Source organism: Papilio polytes, unplaced genomic scaffold, assembly GCF_000836215.1.
Source record: "Papilio polytes unplaced genomic scaffold, Ppol_1.0 DF824158.1, whole genome shotgun sequence".
In the NCBI taxonomy this organism is placed as follows: Eukaryota; Metazoa; Arthropoda; class Insecta; order Lepidoptera; family Papilionidae; genus Papilio; species Papilio polytes.
In genome coordinates, this window is record NW_013525046.1 from 1,317,974 (window position 1) to 1,338,997 (window position 21,024).

Sequence of the window (21,024 nt, forward strand, 5' to 3'; positions counted from 1 at the left end):
GAGCTAGATTTGGCAGCACAATTGTCGATATGGGTGACGTGGACGGAGATGGGTACAACGGTAAATATAAAATTTTACAACTAAAAATTTAAACTTGCTACTTATGAAGTATTTTTTAATATAGAATCATGGTTTTCAGTAATAATCTGTAATCTATACTAATATTAAAAGTTCTCTCACCGTTAGAAAGGTAACTTTTCTCTGAGTAATATGGGCTGCTTGTACTATTTTTTGTATTTCACGCGGACGAAGTTGCGAGCAAAAGCTAGTAATATTATAAATTTTAGAAGATATTGCGAACACAAACAATAAGGGTAACAGAAAAATCACCTTACAAGCTATCGGGTTTGGAATCTTGCATCACGCGGACGAAGTCGCGGGCAATGTTTAATATTCGAGGAATTTGTTCCAGACGTCGCTATCGGAGCACCGTGGGAGAACGACGGTTACGGTGCGGTATACATCTACAGGGGAGGGGAAAAGGGTATTGGCAGTCAGTATACACAAAAGATAGTAGCCAAAGGTGCTAAGAGTTTCGGTATATCTATCTCAAAAGGATTCGATGTTGATAGCAACAATTGTAGTGGTAAGTTTTTTTTTTTTACAAAAAGGTGGCATACAAAATTGGCGAAGCGACCGTTGCCCATAAACATCCGCAATTGCAAATGCTTTGCTAAATTGATGGAGGAGACGCACATAAAGAGGATATTTTCCTTTCCTATGCGTCTCCTCCACCGTCAAATCGACTTTCCCATCCAATCATTTCCATAACAGAAATAGATGGGACGGGAAAGGGACTAAAATTTAAAGTACTTTATCTTAGCTATATAATGATTATAAACCTCCAAAAATCATCACAATAATTGGTCATCTGTTACCCATACCCAGAATAATCCGGACGCACCTATGATCAAACTATCGCACAACTAGTCTCGCTTTCCTATGAGCTTATATGGAGGTGCACACGACTTGATTTTGGGCCCTGTCCCACCACTGGCTGATAGAGAGTCAGATAGCTTACAAATGACTACACTGATAAAGTAACAAAATCCGATATTTCCATCACATATTTCAAACGTTGGATTGTTATCAATTTACAATTTGTCGGGACAGAGCCTTAGTTGTGCAACTAAACTATCGCACAACTGTTGTACGATTGTTTAGTCAAATGTGTATTATGGTTTATGGTGTATCATGTTTATGACTTCCAGATTAGTATATAATTCACATGAATCAATATTTACTTATTCAAGTCACTTTTAAAATAATCACAACTTTCAAATTGTAATCTTTTTTATAGATTTAGCTGTAGGTGCAATAAATAGTGACACAGTATACTTATATAGATGTATCCCAACAATAGAAGTATACGCCAGTATAAAGGTTCCCGATGTAATGAACATACCTCTCAATGCTACCAACTTTACAGCTATATTTTGTATTGAAGCTAAAGAACAAATTAAATGGCCCCACGTTAAAACAGGTTGGTAACACAACTGAGTAAAAATTGTTGATGAAAGAAACGATTTATTTATACTACTTTTTTATGGCTGCCAATATGATGATCAGGGATTTTTTTTTGGGCTGGGTATTTTTATTTCCTTTTTTCATTATTTAAAAAAAATCAATTCCTTTTTTTTAAATTCTTAATTAGAATTTTCTTAACATCTGTTTAAAATACTTCTTCTTAAAAATAAGTAAAGAGGTCCCACCCACACCCAACATCCCTTGCCCATAAATACGAGTATGTTAGTGGGAACGAGAGGGCGGCCTGGCGCCGACTAAAAAAAAACTATTCCAAATGCGGCAGTTTTTCCTTTTTAATTTAAAAATATAAAATATCTCTTTTTTAGTGTTAAATGCAATAATTCGTGTCGACCCTGATGGTGGCAGAGCTTGGATATCAGGCGACGCGGAGTACCAAGTAACAATAAAACCAGGCAACAAAGCATGTGAAGAACAAACAGTACAAGTTAAGGTAAATGAAAATAATAGTTTTAGGCCCTTTCCCACTACTTGCTGATAGAGGCTCACATAGCTTAAAAACATCACTGTCAGATAAGATAACAAAATCCGATTTTTCTAACACATATTATACACGTTGGATTGTTGTCAATGTACATGAAGTTGGTGGGACTGCCCCTTAGCTTTATAAATCTTTTTAATTCTTTATAATTCTTCACTAAGGGCCTGTCCCACCACAGGCTGATAGAGGCTCAGATAGCTTAAAAATGACGTTACTGTCAGATAAGGTAATAAAGACCTTTTCTGGTGTATTTATGATACTAGCTTTCGCCCGTGACTCCGTCCGCGCGGAACTAATAACACACAAAAGTAAGTAGCCTATGTGTTCTTCCAGACTGTACTCTACATATATGCCAAATTTCATTCAGATCCGTTGCGTGTAAGCTACAAACTCTAACAAACATCCATCCATCTAAAGTTTCGCGTTTATGGTATAACTAGCTTTCGCCCGCGACTCCGTCCGCGTTGAATTAAAAGAAAACTAAGTAGCCTAAGTGTTCTACCAGACTGATCTCTACATCTATGCCAAATTTCATAGAAATCCGTTCAGCATTTAGGCTACTAATTCTAACAAACATCCATCTAAACTTTCGCATTTATAATATTAGTAAGACAAAACCATAATTATTGCCCCTTTCCCTTTCCACCCTTTTCTTAAGAGGAAATGATGGGAAGGAAAAGTGGATTTGATGATGGAAGAGACGCATAAGAAGGGGAAATGTCTTCTTTATGTACGTCTCCTCCTCCGTCAATGAAGGGTAGGCAACGCATCTGCAATTGCGGATGTCTATGTGCAGCGGTCCTTTCCATTTCGGTGGATTCAGGTTGCCGCTTGCTCGTTTGCCACCTTATGTTATAAAAAAAAATTATTCATTCCAGCCTACAGCAGATTTGTCGAAACCAATTACCATTAATTTTGAATTGAGTCACAGGATAATACTAGAAGGTAATTATTTCTTCTTAAATGAACAAATATTAACAATTATCTCCTCATTTCGTTATTTTTTTTAAATTTAATTACTAATACAGATGACTCACCTTTATTTTTGAGTAAACAAGCGAGATTATCGGAAAATTCTAAATTACATTCTTCCTTCGAAATCCAATTAAATAGAGAATGTGGTGAAGATCTTATTTGTAAGCCGTTATTAGAAATGACTTTAGAAGGATTAAGCAAGTAAGTATCCTTGATATTTGTAAATACTAGCTGTTGCTCGCGACTTTGTTTTCGTGAAATTAAAAACAATTACTCACCGATAACGTACCTTTCTAATGGTAAAAGAATGTTTAAATTTGGCCCAATGGGTTTTGAGTTATCCCAATATATATAATGCAAATCATTCCTTCTTATTACATACCAGCTTGCGCCCGCGATTCAGCCTACTATAAAACATAGTCAATATTACTCATTGACAATGTAGCTTTTTAATGGTGAAAGAATTATTGAAATCGGCTCAGTAGTTTTCGAGTTATTTCAATATAAAAAAAAACAAATCATTCTTCTTGTTATGCTATGTTATTCACTGACAAATTACCTTTCAAATGGTGAAAGAATTTTTAAAATCTACCCAGTAGTTTTTGAGTTATTTCAATACATACAAAAATACAAATGTTTCCTTATTATATTACTATATAGCTTTCGCCCGCGATTCCGTCCGCGGGTAATTAAAAAACACAAAAGTGAGTAGCCTATGTGTTCTTCCAGACTATCCTCTATATCTATACCTAATTTCATTCAGATCCGATCAGCAGTTTAGGCTACAAACTCCAACAAACATCCATCTAAACTTTCGCATTTATAATATTAGTATGATAGATTAAACCCAATAACACCAATAACAAATTGAACATAAGACTAAAAATAACTGATTCCTTTCAGTCCATACATCCCAGGTTCGGAAAACAGATTTGGTATCAAAGTTACCGTACTTAACAAAGACGAACCTGCTTACGGCGCTAAAGTCTACTTGACAATACCAACTTTACCTAAGAGGTTACCAAGCGAATGCTCATTAAAACAACTTAATATAACTTGTGATGTCCCGCCACCTTTACATAGAAATGAATCAGTAACTTGGGAAATAGAATTTGAATATGTACAAAATAATTCATTTATTAATGAAATAAATATTGAAGCAGTACTAGAAGATCCACTTCATAGTAATAATGATAGTGATAAAGTTACTAGAGATCTTACTATTATTGTTAAGCCGGAAGCAAGTTTTAACATTACTGGGTAAGTATTAGTACTCATTTAGCTTTTTATGATCTTATATGGAGATGTACTGTTCGATTTTTAGTGCAACTAAACAGTGGAATGCAATACAATCCAACAGTTGTGCGATAGTTTATTCAAGTGTTCTCTTATGTTAATGAAAAATCGAAGAATCGGTTACCTGGAATAATGATTGTTTTAATAACCGGTCTTGGACATTGCAATGTAACTTTTATTGAATTTGAAGATTTTTTTATAACATAAGGTGGCAAACGAGCAAGCGGCCACCCGAATTCACCAAAATGGAAAGCGACCGTTGCACATAAACTTCCGCTATTGCAGATGCGTTACCTACCCTTAATTGACGGAGGAGACGCACATAAAGAGGACATTTCTCCTTCCTATGCGTTTCCTCCACCGTCAAATCCATTTTTCCTTCCCATCCTGTCCTATTAAGAAAAGGGTTGAAAGAGAAAGGGACTAAAATCAGGCCTCCGGCACCACACTCATCAGAGTGTACGCGGAATTGCTTCCACTTCACTTCTGTCTTCTGTGTGGTCGTGATATCCCTGGTATGGTACCCTGTAGTGCGTAGATGTTGAAACGGGCTCTACCACTGTTTAAATTTATTCTAAATTAAATTAAATCTTTAGAGGAAATTTTGGTTTTTAAATTATTACTAAACTTGTATTACAGAACAGTGCAACCAAACAAAACCATCTCAATAACAAGAGATGCGCTCGCTAATGGCGATAGTGTAGCTTTTGTACATTACTTTGAGGTAAATGAATTACTCCCATTCTTAATGATTATTTAAAAACCCCCTTAGTTTTTAAATTGAATCTAAAGTACTTAGCAACTATTACTTTGAATTGCTGTAACTTCTTAAACGTAATAGTAAACAGTATTTGTATTTGATACTAGCTTTGACATATTTGATTTGATACTAGCTTCTTCTAGAAATTAAAAAATAATAAAGAAATATAGCCTTCGTAACTCACAGATAAATTATCTTACTAAGAGTGAAAATTTTAAAATCGCCCCAGTAGTTTTTGAGTTATTTCAATACATACAAAAATACAAACCTCTTATAACATTAGTATAGATAATTTTTTTTCAACAGATAAAAAATTTGGGACCTTCAGATTGGTACAATTTAACGGCTATTTTATTAATACCAGATAAGGTAAGTTTATATACATTGATTATTTCCGACTAGAAATAGATTTTATTATTTACTAGCTTTCGCCCGCGACTCCGTCCGCGTGAAATAAAAAAATAAAAGTAAGTATCTTGTTCTTCCAAACTATCCTCTAATCTATGTCAAATTTCATCGAGATCCGTTCAGCAGTTTAGGCTACAAACTCTAACATCCATCCATCTAAACCTTCGCATTTATAATATTAGTAAGATGTACATAATTGTAATATTTCAGACAGACCTATCTAATAGTATAGATGGTTGTAATCAAGAAAATATCAGTGTTCACTGTTCCTGGTCTCTTCCCGCGAGAGCCTCCAAAGCTATCGCACTCACTTATAAGTTAAATGTAACTTTACATGGTACGTTGCACTTTTCATAATAACTTAAACGAAGATTATATTTAACTAGCTGTTCCCATGCAAATTTATCCGCATAAAATTATGAAAATTTATAATTTTATTGTTTACATTTGTCAAATTATCAATTGCGAAAATTACTTCCTTGATGTTGGCAGCTTGTAGTTTATGGTTCCTTTCCCACGTGAAGGTTTTTTTCGAATTTATCCATCCCCCAAGTTTTATAGCGCAAATATATATATCCGTGTCGTAAGTGTAATGCTTTTTATTTATTGAAGAATTATTCCAACATATGCTTGCTTATATCCTTCGTCACGAAGTAGTGTTTGTTTACGCTTTATTATATCAGTATAGATTATTAAGTTTATATTGTTTATTTAGTTAGTTAGATAAATTTTATAATTAATTTTTAAAACAAATACCTTTATTTGTATCGTATTAACCATTTTAAATATGTTTTAGCAAATTATTTAGAGGAAGTTACAATTTTCAATGCAACAACAACAATTATTTTAAATGAACAAAATATGTAAGTATGAAAAATGTGTAAAACACGGATATAGTTACTAATGAAAAAAAATGTAAAAATGATGGATTGTTTGAATGGATGTGCGTAAGAAAGTTTTTTTTTTATAACAAGGTGGCAAACGAGCAAGCGGCCACATGAATCCAAAGAAATGGCGAAGCGACCGCTGCACATAGACATATGCAATTGCAGATGGGTCGCCTACCTTTATACGACAGAGGAGAAGACGCACATAAAGAGGATATTTCCCATTCCTATGCATCTTCTCCATCGTCAAATCCACTTCCCCTTTCTCTCCTTATAAGAAATAGGTGGTAAAGAGAAAGGGACTTAAATTAGGCCTCCGGCACCACACTCATCAGACGAAACACGGAATTGCTTCCACTTCACGCCTGTGTTCTGTGTGGTTGTGGTATTACTGGGGGCGTGCCGGCCCTGCAGTGATAAGATGTTAAAGAGGTCACTACCACTGTTGAAGTGAATTTAAATATGATCGATAGAGATGTATATAATATTTACTACACCTCTTAATAGGAAAAAGGGTAGGCTGAAGATAATTTGAGTTAATATTATTTATTATTTTTAGCAATTCTTCACTGATCACGTCATTAGTTTTGGATCCACCGACACCTCTTTGGCCGCTGATAGTAGGAATTGTGGCTGGAATATTGACATTAGCAGTATCTGTCTTCGGCCTGCACAAGGTAATAACTAACTTATTGATATGTTCATAAGGTTGTTTATTGCTTGACAGTTGTACATCTTTAAAAACAGTTATTACACAGAGATATACAGAAAGAAGGGAATTTTCGGATTATTCCCAACCGTCACCCCGCTCTGTCCCCACACGGGGACAGATGAGAATTAAATGTTTCATCCGTCCCACTTATTGAGACGCGGGGATGGTTGGATCCATCTGTCACCTTATTGGTGATAGTGGGACTAAAAGGGGGAACGGATGAATTTTTGTATTATCATCTGTCCCCACGTAGGGACGGAGCGGGGTGACGGTTGGGAAAATTCCAAATTTTCGCGAAAAAACCAAAGCTAGTGAAATTGTTTTTTTTTTTATTAAATTATAAGCTAGTGCTTGAACACGACTCCACGTAAAGTTTTCACATATACACTTGATATCTTCAAAATAAATTAAATTGAATCAAATGCTTTAAGAAAAAAGTTTTAATCAGTTTAATCATATTTATGGTATCGCTGTCGATATAGGTTAGGTCTAGGGACGCAGCTAGCCCTTATATTGGTCTTGTTAATAGTTACATCTATTACATCTATCTTACTTCTTACTAATAATATAAATGCGAAAGTTTAGATGGATGGTTGGATGGATGGATGGATGTTTGTTAGAGTTTGTAGCCTAAACGGCTAAACGGATCTCGATGAAATTTGGTATAGACGTAGATTATAGTCTGGAAGAACATATAGGCTACTCACTTTTGTTTTTTAATTCCACGCGAACGGAGTCGCGGGCGAAAGCTAGTTTCACATAATTAAAGTATCTGTAATAGGAAACAGCTGTAAACAAATTACCGCGTATTGTGACTTAAATTATATGCAGACGTCTTTTTACAGCTTAATTTCTTTGAAAGATCTAAACGAGATGACATGAAACGTCTGCAAGAAGAAATAAGTAGCTCCAGTTCACTCGGAGAGTTGAGAGATGACGACGCTTGTACACAAGATATACAACTAGAAGATTCTGACTGAGGAATAACGAAAAAACTTCGAATGGACGGGAAGGAGAGATATGAAGAAAGAAAAGGGATACAGGTCTACACAGTTTATTCTCTTAGATTGTTAACGTATGTAGTTTTTTATTCCTTGAATGTTTGTAAAATTAGTTTGCAATTCATTGTAGAGACAATGTAAATTGTCTGATCTCAAAATATTTTTGTACATAGTCTTAAATGGCCAAAGAATCAATAAGTAATAAGTATGAATTAAATAAATAATTATCAACAAAAAGTCTACCAATTATTGTACACTAACTTTCCCCGCGACTCCGTCCGCGTTATCTACACGCGCAAAAATAAAAGTAAATAGCCTATACGTTCTTCCAGATTATCCTCTATATCTATGCCAGATTTTATCCAGATCCGTTAAGCCGTGTAGGCTTCAAACTCTAACAAACATCCATCCATTCATCTAAACTTTCGCATTTATAATATTACTAGCTTTCGCCCGCGGCTCCGTCCGTGTGGAATTAAAAAAAAAACTAAGTAGCCTATGTGTTCTTCCAGACTATCCTCTACTTCCATACCAAATTTCATCGGAATCCGTTCAGACGTGTAAGCTACAAACTGTAACAAACATTCATCCATCCATCCATCTAAACTTTCGCATTTACAATATTAGTATGATCAATTAGTAACATTAATATTTGAAAAACAAAAGAATAGATATAGTCACTTGTATTGATACGAGAAATCCTTTTTTAAAGAGATAAAAATCTGTATTAACCAGTACCTAATTAAAACTCAAACCTTTTTGGAATTACAAGTTTAATGCCGAACTAAAGTTTGCGAAAGTCGACCCAAGGGTCCTATTACAAATATACGTATATTTTTCAACTTAATAGGGATAAAAAAATAACAAAAGAAATCAGGAAGATGGGTCTAAAGCGGGGTTATTACCGCCCTTTATTACGTCGAGGGAATTAGAAGCATTTATAGACGCCATTTTGTAAGGTTGGCACAAAATTGAATGGGGCCGAAGAAATAAGGCTATTCAGTATTTTGTAATAACTAAACTATATATTAAGAAGATTCTACGCAATGATAAACCATATAAGATTCAAGTCATCTTTCTCACAATTTTCTATTAACGAAATAAGGTGAAAATTTAATTATCGCACATTCCTCTCTTATGTGCTAATGCAGTTTGGCAAAGGGGCAATATTTTTTAATAAATAAAGGGATGAGGTCACGAGCAACAGCTAGTCTACTATAAAACAGAGAAGGATTAGTCTTCCTTTGTAGTATCGAATGGGAAAACAGAGTTTACTATGGTCAGATCATCATCAGCAGCTCACTATACTGCGTCACCTAGGGGCTCGGAGCTAACCCTAAGTTAGGGTGACTAGGCCATAGTCAACCACACTGCGATTTGACTTCACTTCGCCGATATATGCAGGCATCACGATGTTTTCCTTCACCGTAAGAACGTCGGGTAAATTATGTACATATGAAATTTCGAAAAATCTAAAATCACATTGGTACAGCGGGATTCGAACCCAAGACCTGTTGATTACAAGTCAAGTGCTTAAACCACTGAGCCACCAATGCTCTGTCAGACGCTATGGTTAGATGTTTGTAATATATTACAGATTTTGCATTATCTTACTATTTGTAATATTCTACGGATTTTGCATTAAATTTTTTAACGCTTCCTCTGGCTGGTGTAACAGGGGAGCATTATGAACGAAAGGAAATGAGCCGTCAACTAAACTGCATATACAGCTATCCAATTGACTGGGGTCCTAGTGGGATATTCTGCAATATCAAAATTACATTTTTAAGTTGTTTTGGTATAAATACGTTAGTAATAATTTAAAATTGATGCTAGTTAGACGCTCGATAGAAAGTGTTATTGCTTTATTTAATTCAAATGTTAATTCATATGAAGAGTTTAAAATGTCACAAGTAAATTTGGGTTAAAATTGCAGAATAGTATATTTTATTAGCCGTTCGGAACGAATTTGATGCAACGTATTTGTCGTTACTCGTATGTTACTCGTTTATTATTTAATAGACTAAAATAACAAAAATCTTCGTGGTACAAGTGACCTTCAACCACCTTGGACCTCAATATATGTTTTTATGTGTTTGTGATTTACTTGATACGGAGAAATTGGCTTTTATTAACTACATTTAACATAAGGTAAGGAATTTTAAATATACATAAAATAGATAAATAAAACCTTAACAGTAAACTTTGCTTATACTAACTTTATTCCTAAGTTTAACTTTACACTTTATTTGTTAGAATGTTAATGTCTATTTGTCGAGGGTCATAAATACAAGAATCTTCTGGCTTCATAATAAAAAAACTGCATGTCCTTAGGGAGAGTCGTCATAGTATGTACTGCTCTTCCGTACATCTCTATCGTCATATTTAAATTCACTCCATTCTTAAGCATAAGGAGGGCCTATCTCACCATTGGCTGATAAAATTAAAATGACGTCACCGTCAGATAAGGGAACAAAATCCGACATTTCCATCACATATTATATATGGATTGTTATCAGACAATTTACAATTTGGTGGGACAGGCCCTAAGAGATTAACACTTCTGATTTCTTTCCTTCCTATCGTTTATGAATCTGTCTTAATCGTATTATTCGATATAGAATTCGTTCATTTAAAAAGCTTTAAAGTAATCTGAGATTTGAAAAAAAGTGTGCGATTTTTGACGAAATAAAATAAGTAACGCAAAAGCTCGCTGAAGCTAGAAAACGATTAGCACAGTGACACACGAGCATTAACGTTGGTAAGCTTAAATGCAACTTTTATTTAAACATAATATTACGGTTAATAAAAATCATAATTATGTAATCGATTTTCTTGAATTGACAGTTTTTAAAAGAAAGGTTTCTGTAAGAGTGCACAAAAATTATTGGTTAATCTCATAATACAAAATCCGCTTGGCTTTTATGTTTGCTGTTTTAGTAAGCAATGACTACCGTAATAATGCTTCAGCGAATGCACAGATTAAGAATATTTTCATCATCTCTGTCGTAACCGGATTTAGAAAATAGAATGAAATATTTTGAAAAATATATCTTTTCATTTTATCATTTCTATGTACTCAATTGTTTTTTCATTTTATTTCAATTTTCTGCGATGAAATATCCAAAATATGTGAAACTATACAAAAGTTTTTAACTAGGCATTTTCGTTTTTTTCAGTCATAATTTTATACAAAGTTATTTATAGAAATAAATACAAATTACATAAGTTACATTTTGAAACTTGTAGCGACATCTATGAATGAATATGAACACTTCTGTACTAAATAGTGTCAAATTTATTCCTAATGTCCAGTTAGTGCCGATAGATGTCACTATTTATGAAAAACCTTACTTATATTTAATGAAATTTACACAAATCTAAACTATAACAGAAACAGACTTTTATATGCAAATACATTGTTTTAAATGGTTTTGCTTATTGTAACAGATATCGTAAGCCAAATTAAAAAAATGAGTATAACAAACTTTAAATAGGCGAATAATGTATATACAAGTGTTTTAGAAATATTAAAAATAATGGTTACATTTAGTCATTGACAAACAACATATAATAATTTGTTTTAAATTCAATAAATTACTAAAAACATATAATTTATTTTTGTTTTATTTACAATTATAATAAGACGCAAAATAATTATTTTTACTCTTAAGCCGTTTGTACGGGCATAAAACTTTGTATGGACCAGATATATTTTTCAAATTAAAATAAATTTAACCGTGGAACTCCACTGTATTGAAACACGTTCTACGTACTATACTACATTCTATACCTGTGTGGGATATCCACAATGGAAGCCGATAACTGAGGAAATGTGCGCGTGCGATCGCGCCCTATAATAAAACTTTGATAAATAATAGAAGTCGATTAAAATAACCTTGATCGAGATGCAGTCCGAATGCAGTTGGCAGTCGCCCTCATACCAAGACAACGTGGCCGATGTATAAATAAAAAAAAAGAATAATTGGCCAGTTTAAGGAAGTTTGAATTTAGAATTGTCAATTTCAGTGATGGTTTTTTTTTATTTTTAAAAATAGAACGCAATTTTAATGTTCTTGGTTTGTCTATTAGTGTATTAGTTACGTCGTTTTGTTTTTTTAAGAGGCGTAATTATAGTTAGTCAAAATTAAACAAATCAAAGGTAAGTTGGTTCAATTCTAATTTTTCAGTCCTGTCAGCATTCTTTTGTTTTTATACTAAAGGCCTGTCCCACCAAATTGTAAATTGTCTGATAACAATCCAACATGTAAAATACGAGTAAGTGATAGAAATATCGGATTATGTTACCTTATCTGACAGTGAAGTCATATTTAAGCTATCTTAACCTCTATCAGCCAGTAGCTGGACAGGCCCTTAGAATTTATTTTTTAGAATTTGCTTATTTTTATGTAACCAATAAAGTGTTGTTAGTATTACAAAGAAAACAGTTTCGTTAAAATGTATATTTTAATTATGGTATGCGTTATTAAGTAATCTTTTTCTCACTAAGGGCACCCTGAGCGTAGATTAAGTATGAAAAATCTATTAAAAGACGGCTTAAATGACTGAAAAACTCTGTTTGTGTTAGTTCTATTTGAAAATTATTTTCGTTTAACTATAGCAACATTGTTTTAAGTTCTAGTACCTAAATATTATAATTAATTCAAGTTAAGCTAACTTAATTGTGTCAATCTTTATTGAAATCATTTATGAATGATTTTGCATCGTCGGGTTCGTTAAACGGCGAGACAAAAGGACGTTGACCTCCGCGTGTAAACCATGTACGGAAAGTCCTTATTATGGGTTCCCATTGTTAGAAAACATGTGTAGAAACATGTCTTGCCGGACAAAGCAGAGATACTTTGCCTTAATACAACTATAACTTTGGAAAGTGTAAACTTTGTTTTAAATTGTTATCATTACTGCTAGTTCCTTATCTTACTTCTTACTAATATTACAAATGCGAAAGTTTAGATGGATGTCTGTTAGAGTTTACAGCCTAAGCGGCTAAACAAATCTTGATGAAATTTGGCATAAACGTAGAGGATAGTCTGGCAAAATGTAAGCTACTGTCTTGAGTTTTTTTATTCGTCCCACACGGAGTCGAGAAAATTGTAAATTAAAATAAGTAACCTTATTTTTCTACGATATACACCTGTACCAGTGCATTATCTCCTTTAGTGATTGTTAAAATGTAAGATTTTACTTTCAAAGATAACTCGTGTATCACCAAACATCAGATTTTTCACGTGTTCCGATATGGTGAGATATCATTTTCAGATAAAATTGATGACAAGTTGGCTTACAGATTCACCACCTGCCGTATACGTCATGTGTATAAGGTTCAAATTCCTCTGACATACACCCACCTTCCTCTAAGGCCGATCTCATTATTGCCAAATATTAACGGAAGTCGTTCACATATTGAATTATCTTTAAAACTATTAGTTAAACAAAATCTAAATTTATTTAAATATCTGTAGATTTCAAGGTAGTTCTGTTGCTTAATATTGCTATGAGGTGTTTAATTTTTGCTATCTTAGTGATGTGCCTGTGTGGTTTATCAAAAAATAATTATTTACTTTAATAAAAAAACTTTACTAAACCCCCCCCCCCTCTCTCTCTCTCTCTCTGGATCGTTTCCTCCCTACTGATGGTCGCGACCACTTTCCTTGACACTCTCACGAAGGGTGTTTCTGCACTTTGTGCGATTCTCTGCGACATGTATGGTGGTGTTGAGAGTGGTGCATATTCGGTCCGTCCAACGCATGGGGCGACGCCTTTTAGATCTCTTCCCCTCGTTTTGCCCGTAATAGTAAGTTTAACTAAACCACTACTCGTACAACGTGTTTGCTTTATGAATGGATTAAATGATTATTATTATTATTATTATTATTATTATTACAATAATGTTATTTCGAAAACCTGCTTGTTATCGAATTATTATTCTCATCAATTTGGTTAAAAACATTTAATTTGAATAATACAAAATAATATTTAAATGTAATATAACCGGTTAATAATTAAAATAACGAATTAAAACTCTACACAAAACCAAATAATGCAATGAAGCATAGGCAATTTACCAATATCCATACTTATACAGAGGAAAGATTTGTATTTTTGTATGTATTGAAATAAATCTAAAACGTTATTACTGAGTAACATAGGCTGTGTTTTATTTTTATTTTTTTTGACGCGGGTGAAGTCGCGAGCAACAGCTAGTATAATTGTACGTAGGTATAATCTATCTATATCTATCTATACTATAATAATAAAGCGTAAACACACACTTCTTTGTTGCCTAAGATGTCAGCAATTACAGCATTGTTTTGAATAATTCTTCTATTAATAAAAAGCCCTACACTTATGTCACGCTAGGCCACGCTATATTTTCACGCCATTAAACTTAGGGGGTAAATATTTTGGATAAAAACCCTAATGTGGGAAAGAGACTATAAGTTGCTGCCAACATCAAGGAAGCAAGGTTGTCGTCATATCATGTCATTTTGACATTTATAATTTATAAATTAACACATGTTAACAATAAAATAATTTTACGCAGATGTATATTGCACGGGAACAGCTAGGCCATACTATACTCTATGGTGAACACTATTATAGGGTACCTAGACCAATAATTTGTTACACCTATTAGTGGCATTTAAAAAAATATACAGTCAAATTAAACGTCACGTGAGTAGGTTTTTTTTAAACACATCGCTATCAGTCGTTCGCGATATTTTTTGTATTTATAATACAACCAATTAAAGCCTTAATGTTTGGTTTGATATTATAATTTAAAAATAATCTTATCTTATGTTTAAATGTGCAAATTGTAAAGTAACACCACATTGGTATTTCAACAAGCAAACTGAGCACCTGTTTTAGTAAAAAATGGAAGACATGAAATTAGAGAAAAATTGTGAAAATGTTTTTAAAAAAGAAAATTCAATATCTACTGATAAATACAAAGGTATTTATTTTGTGATTTTTTTATAAACTAGCTATCGCCCGCGACTCCGTCAGCTAAATAGTAGTCTATGTGTTCTTCCAGACTACGCTCTGCATCTATTCCAAATTTCATCAAGATTCGTTAAACTGTTAAGTAGCAAACATCCTTCTAAACATTCGCATTAATAATTTTGGTAAAATAACTGTCACACGAGACTGTGTGTGTGCGGTTTTAAAAACCATTTAGTTTATGCGTTCTAGACTATTCTTTCTTCTTGTCTAGGTATTATCTAGACATCCACATTAAATTTCATTAAAGTCCGTTCCAGTCCTGGAATTATGTGGTTACAAAAATCTATAACAAAACTTTCGCAGTTATAATATTGGTAAGACAATTAATAGAAAATAAATAAATGCGATATTAGAACTAAAATTAAATTACGTTTTAATTTAATTTAAATGTCAGGTCATAATGCACTTTACACTGGACAATAATAAAAATTAAAGAAATATCAACCTTATTGTATCACAATAAGGTATAAATTGCAATAAAGGTATGACCAAGTCTTTATGCACTTAAAAAGTCTTGTGAGGTTAATCTTTGACGTATTCTTATATCTATTTATAAGCAATTGTTGACGTTTTATATAATCCCCTCACGTACGCTGTAAATAGAACAAATAAAACGTATTCACATACGTTAGGTTATTTAAACCAAATATGACAATAATCGATGGTTGCGCGCGCAAATTTAAATATGGCTTCCGTTTGCCCATCGAATAGCTCTTGTTTCCTAGTTTCGCGCTGTCCATGGCTTTGTTTCCACGTGTTATTTGATAAAATTCGATAGCTAACGCGCGTTGTATACGACAATAGGTTTTTGTATTAAAGAATATTAAAGGCGTATTTAACAAAAAATTTATTTTACAATCTTTATACTAAAGTAATTGACAAATAAATACTGAAATTTAAGTAAAAGAAGAGGTTATATTTATCGTATAGAAAATAAATTAGGTTTCATTAAGGCTGGGATTCAACCAGATCAAAGATCTGGCTTCTAAATACGAATTACCAAGTTATGGAGAAAGGTGCGCGCCTTTCAGAGTATCTTTTCGCGACGATGGGCTCGGGAGACCGAGGGCCGAAGACTACGGAGGACAGGTGTGCGGAAGTCGAGCCCACCGGTCTGAGGAAATGTCTAGTAGACAATGCCATGCTGGTGGTTACATTGATAGGGGTTCTTGCAGGCGTTACTATTGGTAAGTAATTTAAAATCTACCTGTTAGTAGTACTTTAGTTATAATAGTGTTTTTATGTTTATTTTATTTATATGTAAAAGCCAGTCAGACGGAGACAAAATATCTTTAAAAAGAAAATAGTTTTTCATAAAATATTTTGTTATTTTTAAATTATTTTATTCATGTTAAATTATATTATTTATGTTAAATGTTAAACTGAGTTATGCTTAATTTGATAAAATTAAATTTAAATAATCGTTAGATACATATGTAATTTGATATTATATTTAATTAGTACTCATTTATAATTTACATTACAAAAGATATTTATATTCATTTTTTTTCATGCATGACTTTTCACGATAACAGCAACTTAACATGTTACCTGTAACATTAACGCAATCTACGAATATTTAAACATTCGAGTTACTTAGTTTAAATTTGACAGTTAAACTATCATTAAGATACTGAGTATGTCTACCTAATAATTATGTTTTTTTTTTTTAAATAAGTACATATAATTGTGATTTTTAAACATTCGCTTACAGGTTTCGGACTTCGACCGTATAATTTAGGCCCGGATATGTTAATGGCGATATCTTATCCGGGTGAAATCTTTATGAGGTTACTAAAGCTGATGATTCTACCGTTAATAATAGCCAGTTTAATCGCCGGTTCAGCGAGTTTGAACGCTAAGATGAGTGGAAAGATCGCTGTACGAACTCTCTTGTACTTCATTTTGACATCTCTGTTTAACGCTTTCCTGGGTATTTTACTCGCGGTGTTGATACACCCGGGTAAACCGGAGCTGCGAGATACTACCAATGGGACGCCGGATAAACGAGATCACAGAATCTTGGATAGCTTCTTCGATATTGGTCGGTGAGTCAATTACTTGTTTTTTAATTTTTCAACTATTTTAACAATCCTAAAAAATCTACGACGTTTATTAGACTTTTGTTTATTTAGGTTAGATTATTTGAGTACAGTACTATACTGTACCATGTACTTCTTACTAATATTATAAATGCGAAAGTTTAGATGTATGGATGGATGTTTGTAAGAGTTTGTAGCCTTTAGGCGGTTTACCGCTAAACGGATCTTAAAGAAATTTGGCATGGACGTAGAGGATATTTTGGAAGAACACATAGGCTACTTATTTTGTAGGTTTTTTAATTATACGATAAAGCTACTATGAAATATAACTGAATATATGCATCCTGGTATTTTTGATAATAAACCATTGCACTAAAATGCATTTTTGTCTGTTTTAAAAAAATATTCGAAGTTATTTAGGTACTTGTAGTAGTTTTGGATGAAAATGTAATGTCATTGTTTCATAATAGAAAAGTAAGAATTTAGATAACTTTTAAATCTCTGCCGTAAATAGTGTTTTATTTATTTGAATAACTATGTTTACACACGTTGTGAATATTAACTCATGCTGTAATAGTTATTTAAGAAGCAAGTTCTTTAGATAAAGATTTGATAGCGGATGATAAATTTGAAGGTAAACCAGCACTCAACTTTTATTACTAAAGGAAAAAAAACGATCAAAAACTAATTTCCGATTTAAATTTGATTTACTAACATTTTAATTAGCAAACGTTTAAAATTATATGAAAACTACATAATAAAGATCTATCCATCCAAATTTTCGATCTATTTATGTTATTTATGTCCGGTTTCCCAGCGACATTTAACCATACGTTAATCTTTTTGCTTTCATAACTACATGAAATGTGTTTCCTAACTACATAACTGTTGAAACTTATGTGTACAGCTAATGAACCACTAGGTAATATTAAAATAAATGAAATCTTCAGCAACCCAGTTAAAGACTCATATGTATTTTTGTTTTTTACAGCAATATATTTCCGGACAACATAGTGCAAGCTACTTTCCAACAATCGCATACAGTGTACCGGCCGGCGTTAGTTGCCAGCAATTTAACTGGCAACGACACAGTTCCTACACTCGTCAGAGTTGTTTCTGAAAGGTAATGTTTTGTACCATTTTATTTAGCAAGCATTCTAACTTTGAGTTTCCACTGTAGGAACTCTAATTCTTCCACTTTAAAAGTTATTTGAGTATAGCAATAAAATCTATACATAAATTTTGTAATTATTTTTACAAAATGTTAAATTAAATTTTATTCAAATTACAGTAGAACCTCGATAACTCAAACCTAGGTAACTTAAAACAATATGTTCCCTTCCCATCAGAGTCCAAAACCTCTACAATATAGACCCTTGATAACTTAAAACCTCTATAACTAAAAATATTTTGTGTGTTCCCTTGGACTTTAACTTATCGAGGTTCTACTGTAGTTACAAGTTCGTGTCTACTTTCTTGTTATTTAAGACATAAATAAGTTTGCTCAAATTAAGTTTTGAGAGAAATAATTGTAAATATCATGCTCATTTACAAAATTCTCCTTTTCAGGGCAGGCACGAATACGTTAGGGTTAGTGTTCTTTTGCCTGGTCTTCGGCAGTGTACTTGGAAGTCTAGGACCCAAGGGTCAGGTGGTGATTAACTTCTTCCAAGCGATTTTCGAGGTGACGATGAAGATGGTGACAGCTGTCATGTGGTTCACTCCAGTGGGAGTCAGCAGTATTATCGCTGGCAAGATATTGGGCGTTAGTGACGTCGGTAAAGTATTAAAAAATTATATTAAAAAGTTGAAATTACAGTTATGGCTAGAAAATATTCTCGTCTCTTAAGTGAGACGAGAATCTTATTGTTATCGATTATTTTCCTTATTAACAATTTAACTTTATTCCATTAAATATAATAAAGATGAGAATTTCAAGCATGTTTGTTAATACAATGTTACAAAAATAAATCTTACTGATATCATAAATGCGAAAGTTTAGATGGATGGATGTTTGTTATATTTAGTAGCCTAAACTGCTGAACGGATCTCGATGAAATTTGGCATACATGTTGAGGATAGTCTGGAAGAACATATAGGCTCACTTTTGTTTTTTAGTTCCACGCGGACGGAACCGCGGGTGAAAGCTATTAAATAATGTTAGCAATTATATTTCTTGGCTTCTAAGATTAATATTTTTCAACAGTCCAAATGTTATCCCAGCTGGCGTGGTTCATAATGACGGTGACGATCGGCGTGTTCCTCTACCAGCTTGTCATCATGCAGTTGATATACTTCTCGTTCCTGCGCCGGAATCCGTATAAGTTTTACTTCGGATTGTCGCATGCGATGTTGACGGCTGCCGCTACTGCCTCGGCGTAAGAATTCTTTTCTAATGACGAAATTATTTCTAATGTTTTACTCATCTGTGGTACTTCAGTGGCCAAAATCTATTCATTTGTATGTTGTGTAAATCAAAGAATGACGTAGATGACTTCAAGTGGGATAGTGAAGAAATATATATGAATGTACATAATTAGCTTTTGTCCACGGCTCTATCCGAATGGAATTAAAAAAGTAAGTAGCCTATGTGTTCTTCCAGACTATCCTCTACATTACATCGAAATCCGTTCAGCATTTTAAGCTAACTCTAACCAACATTCTTCCATCTATATAAGCTTTTGTGATATTAGTCAGATAATAAATAATGTTTATATTCCAGGGCTGCAGCTCTGCCAGTAACGTTCCGCAGCATGGAAGGTCGGCTGCAGATAGACCCTCGTATCACGAGATTCGTGCTGCCCATTGGCTGTAACATCAACATGGACGGCACCGCGCTGTTCCTCTCCGTATCCTGCATATTTATCTGTCAGATGAATGACATGGCTCTCGGTTTTCCTCAATATGCTGCTGTGCTGTAAGTTTATTTCCTAAACTAAATTAACGCACAACTGTTTAGTCTCGCTTTGATTCCTATGAGCTTATGGAGGTACACTACTCGATTTTTTAGTTGTGCAACTAAACAGTTGAATTGGCTAAACAATCGACAATCGCACAACATTTGTGACAGTTTTGTCAAAGGTGTGGCTTAAATCTTACTTAATACTAGCTGTTCCCGTGCGACTTCATTCGCATTAAATTATGAAAATTTAATTTTGTTGTTTACATGTGTCAAATTATCAATTACAAATGTCAAAGTGACATGACATTACGATAAACCATGGCAACCTGGCTTCTTTGATGTTGGCAGCAACTTATGGTCTCTTTCCCACATTAGGGTTTTTATCCAAAATATTTACCCCCTAATTTTAATAGCGTGAAAATATATAGCCTAAAACGTGACGTGTAGGGCTTTTTGTTAAAAAAAGAATTATTCAAAAATATGCCGTAATTGCTGACATCTTAGGCAACAAAGAAGTGTGTTTTTACGCTTTATTATAATATAGTGTAGATTACTAATGCAAAAGTTTAGATGGATGCTTGTTACAGTGTGTAGCCTAAACGGCTGAACGGATCTCGTTGAAATTTGGCATAGATATAGAGGATAGTCTGGAAGAACACATAGTCTACTTACTTTTGTTTTTTTAATTCCACGCGAACGGAGTTGCGGGCGAAAGCTAGTCTTATTTAATTAAAGCGGATACTCTCTGTATTTTTATTGTAAGAAATATTCGATTGCTACGTATTGGCGTAGTAGTGTGGGCATCACCAGATTAATCGTATATTAACCATAATTTGTAATTATCTTTTAGTTGGTATAACTGTTTTAATTGTTAAAATTGAACAGTGGTAGTGCCCGCTTTAACATCTTATCACTGCAGGGCCGGCACGCCCCCAGTAATACCACGACCACACAGAAGACAGGCGTGAAGTGGAACCAATTCCGCGTCT

At 33.5% G+C, this 21,024-nt stretch overlaps 2 protein-coding genes across 2 annotated transcripts in view; both read left to right on the plus strand.

Moving 5' to 3' along the window:
* LOC106111493 (integrin alpha-9-like) overlaps window positions 1-8,109 on the plus strand; it is a 13,691-nt gene extending 5,582 nt beyond the window's left edge. The window contains exons 9-21 of the mRNA XM_013293612.1: window positions 4-60; window positions 413-586; window positions 1,301-1,483; window positions 1,854-1,978; window positions 2,905-2,971; window positions 3,055-3,202; window positions 3,905-4,261; window positions 4,937-5,021; window positions 5,364-5,426; window positions 5,676-5,802; window positions 6,262-6,328; window positions 6,912-7,029; window positions 7,910-8,109. Of these exons, the coding sequence (XP_013149066.1) occupies window positions 4-60; window positions 413-586; window positions 1,301-1,483; window positions 1,854-1,978; window positions 2,905-2,971; window positions 3,055-3,202; window positions 3,905-4,261; window positions 4,937-5,021; window positions 5,364-5,426; window positions 5,676-5,802; window positions 6,262-6,328; window positions 6,912-7,029; window positions 7,910-8,044 (1,706 nt within the window). The 3' untranslated portion in view covers window positions 8,045-8,109. The remainder of the gene's footprint in view (window positions 1-3; window positions 61-412; window positions 587-1,300; window positions 1,484-1,853; window positions 1,979-2,904; window positions 2,972-3,054; window positions 3,203-3,904; window positions 4,262-4,936; window positions 5,022-5,363; window positions 5,427-5,675; window positions 5,803-6,261; window positions 6,329-6,911; window positions 7,030-7,909) is intronic.
* Window positions 8,110-16,097: 7,988 nt separating this feature from the next.
* LOC106111494 (putative sodium-dependent excitatory amino acid transporter glt-6) overlaps window positions 16,098-21,024 on the plus strand; it is a 6,940-nt gene continuing 2,013 nt past the window's right edge. The window contains exons 1-6 of the mRNA XM_013293613.1: window positions 16,098-16,278; window positions 16,806-17,139; window positions 18,125-18,256; window positions 18,703-18,911; window positions 19,340-19,511; window positions 19,856-20,050. Coding sequence (XP_013149067.1) covers window positions 16,098-16,278; window positions 16,806-17,139; window positions 18,125-18,256; window positions 18,703-18,911; window positions 19,340-19,511; window positions 19,856-20,050 — 1,223 coding nt within the window. The remainder of the gene's footprint in view (window positions 16,279-16,805; window positions 17,140-18,124; window positions 18,257-18,702; window positions 18,912-19,339; window positions 19,512-19,855; window positions 20,051-21,024) is intronic.